Source organism: Tasmannia lanceolata, unplaced genomic scaffold (assembly GCF_043159265.1).
Source record: "Tasmannia lanceolata isolate RefF3 unplaced genomic scaffold, GAP_Taslan_0.1 ptg000020l, whole genome shotgun sequence".
In the NCBI taxonomy this organism is placed as follows: Eukaryota; Viridiplantae; Streptophyta; class Magnoliopsida; order Canellales; family Winteraceae; genus Tasmannia; species Tasmannia lanceolata.
The window spans coordinates 19087140-19090149 of NW_027518697.1; the positions used below are offsets into that span (position 1 = coordinate 19087140).

At 39.2% G+C, this 3010-nt stretch overlaps 1 protein-coding gene across 1 annotated transcript; it reads right to left on the bottom strand.

Annotated features, from left to right (window-relative positions):
• Positions 1-362: 362 nt before the first annotated feature.
• Positions 363-2504, bottom strand: LOC143854650 (uncharacterized). Its single transcript, XM_077364710.1, has 3 exons — positions 2316-2504; positions 1828-2231; positions 363-1048 (listed from the first exon to the last, which is right to left on the bottom strand). Exons 1-3 carry the CDS (start codon positions 2392-2394, stop codon positions 509-511), a joined length of 1023 nt encoding a protein of 340 aa, XP_077220825.1. The 5' UTR covers positions 2395-2504; the 3' UTR covers positions 363-508.
• Between the last annotated feature and the right edge of the window lie 506 nt (positions 2505-3010).

The following is a 3010-nucleotide window of genomic DNA, read 5'->3' on the forward strand; positions in this document are numbered from 1 at the left end:
TTTGTGGGTGGGGTGTTAGTTTTTATGTTAGTGGGGGTAAAGTTTTTGGGTGGGGTGTTAGTTTTTATGTTAGTGGGTAAAGTTTGTGGGTTAGTGGGCTGTTGGCTGTTGCACACTCTTTGTGCATGTATTTAAAGTTCTTTTGCTTGAATGAAATAGACGAAGAAAAGAATTCTACAGCAAAGGAAACTTTGCAAGAGAGTCATGGTCCCTCTCGATTTGAACCACTAGGGGGGGCCCGGTTGTCTCGAATCAACCTCACCTCACTCTTTTACGTTTTGTTTTTGTTTGTGTTACGACCAATTAGGCTCGTAACATAATCTCATGAAATGGCATTCACAGTTTTTGATGTATGCAAAATGTATTGCAAATCAAAATCAGATTCATTTGTTTTGACGATCAAAATGCGTAAAAAAACATGTAATGAAAAATCAGAAAATTGTGTCAAGAAAGACACAACAATCCAGTCAACTTCTTCCCCTAGAAAGCTGCTTCTCTCCACAGAATATCAATCATCTTCTTCCTCAGGAAATCTTAGATGCTTCCCTTCCGGTACAGGCAAGCCCTTCAAACGTAAGATGCCAGTCGAAACCGAATCCCCTCCAACCTCCTCCTCACCCTCAATCTCATCCTCACTGTTGTAGATAAAGCGCGTGTGCCTTCCCACAAACTCATCCATTCCTCTCTTATCCTCAACACATATATTTCTCAGTCCTTCACACAATTCTTTCATCGTATCTCCATCCTCCCCTTCCCCTTCTTCATAATCTTCCTGTACTTCTACTTTCCCTTCCTCTTCTTCGCGGTCTTCTTCTTCTTCTTGTGAACTTGTATTGGCCTGAATAGACCAAACAGAAGGATCATCATCTTCATAGAGCGATTTCTCTTTGCAACAACTCCCTTCATATGTTAGAACAGAAGAAATACTAGCAGAGGAATCAGAGATATCTGATTTTCCATCTGATTTTCCAGGGGAATCAAACAGTAAGGCCCTCGTGATCAGGCTCTCGCGAGAATCGAGAGCTTCTTGTTTTTGCGCATCCATCACCTAAAGCAATAGAAATAATACCAAAACTCAGATAAAGAAAATAAACTGGCAACCCAATTGCAGCAAAATTATAGTGATTTTTATGAGAAGGCTACTGATATTGGTACCATGTTTTGGTAATTGCACACAAACTCAGCTTGTCTTTTCTATTATAATTGGTATCTTGAGGGCCTTTTGGGGAGAAATTATATGATGCCCGACCGTCAAGTCCCGTGAAGGTGGTACTTCAAAAGTACCACCCTTGATATTTGATCCAACAGCAGCCTCTTAAAAAGTGGGTAGCTGTTGGATCAAATATCAAGGGGGGTACGGTTTTGACGGTACTTGACGGTCAGGCACCATATAAAAATTCCCCTTTGGGAATTGTAATAACCTTTTACAACTGTTTAAATAATAAAAGACAAGATGATTAGGTACAATTATCAAAACATGGTAGTGCCAGTAGCCTTATGAGAATCGAAAGATAATCAAGAAAACAGACAACCCAATTGCAGCAAAATTATAGTGAATTTTTCTCAGAAGGTGACTGATATTGGCATTATCATGTTTTGACAATTGCACAGACTCAGATTGTCTATTCTTTTTTGAGTTAGTGTCTTGAGGGTTTTATTGGGAACTATAACAATCTTCTACAACTGTTTAGACAATAAAAGACAAGATGATTTAGTTCAGTTATCAAAACATGGTAGTGCCAATATCAGAACATTATCAGAATAAAAAAGACAATCAAGAAAACAGACGATCGAAACAAGATTATATCAAACTTTCTAGAACCATACCTGTGTAATCTTGGAACTATCTTCTTCCTCCACCGGCAACACAATCGGCAATCCATCATCATTCGAAAGAACAGTATTAAGGGGAGTATTAGCCGGGGTTGGAGCGAGAAGGGCCGGAGAATTCAAAAGCCCATGAAAAATAGGATAAGGACGTTGTTCAAAAGAGAGCTTTGGGAGCTCTATTCCTTCCTCCACCTTCTGTAATAAGGTTTTAACCTGCCCGCGAAGTAGAGCTTCACCCGATCCAGGCGTTCGTTTGGCTTGGTCTTTGTTTTTAGCCAAAGATGAAGGGGTTTTGGCACTACCCATCGCAAGACCCACGATAGGAGAATCATTCGTGATATCAAGAAGGGGTTTTGCTCTTCTTGATCTTGAAAGAACCCTTTCTGTTTCGTCTTTGTTTCCTGAAATTAAAAAGATTTGGTCAGAATAAGAAGGGGGAATAAAAAGAGAAAATCTATGAGAAACTTTTGAATGTTTTTACTCACTTGATATGGGTATGTTTTTGTTCAATACAGAGGCTTGAGATCTTGTTACCCTTCTTGTTGATGATGATGGGGTTTCCATTTCTTTGGAGCGAAAAAGAGTCTCAAAGATGGGAAAAGGGTGAAAATCGGTTGAAGAAAAATGGGGATGGAATGCTTAGAACGGATGTAGGAACGAGTGAAATAAAACATAAACGAGAGGCCTTATTTAAGGGGGGACTGTAGGGTTTTAGGAGATTTGAATTTGGGATCCAAACGGTCATATGACCGTTAGAGCGTCTGGATTTACCGAGACATCACCGATTTTAGAACTAGCCGTTTTGGGATTGTATTTGAATTGATCATTTTTTTTTAAAATAAAGTTTTGGACAAAATGGGGCTTTGTTTTTAAATTGAATTAATCATTCAAAATAAGTGATAAATTCACCCCCCCTCTAGGATGAATTCACCCCGTATTTTTCAAAATGGACTTTACAGCCCACACAATAGGATGATCCAAACCGTCCATTTGACAGGCCAAAAATGTAATTAGGTTGTGCCCCAAAAATCATTTCCATAGGATGATCCTAACCCTCTGATCTCTAAAGAAACTCCATAATCAAACGTTTATAGATCAGACGGTTGGGATCATCCTATGGAAATGATTTATGGGGCACAACCTATTTACATTGTGGCCCATTAAATTGACGGTTTGGATC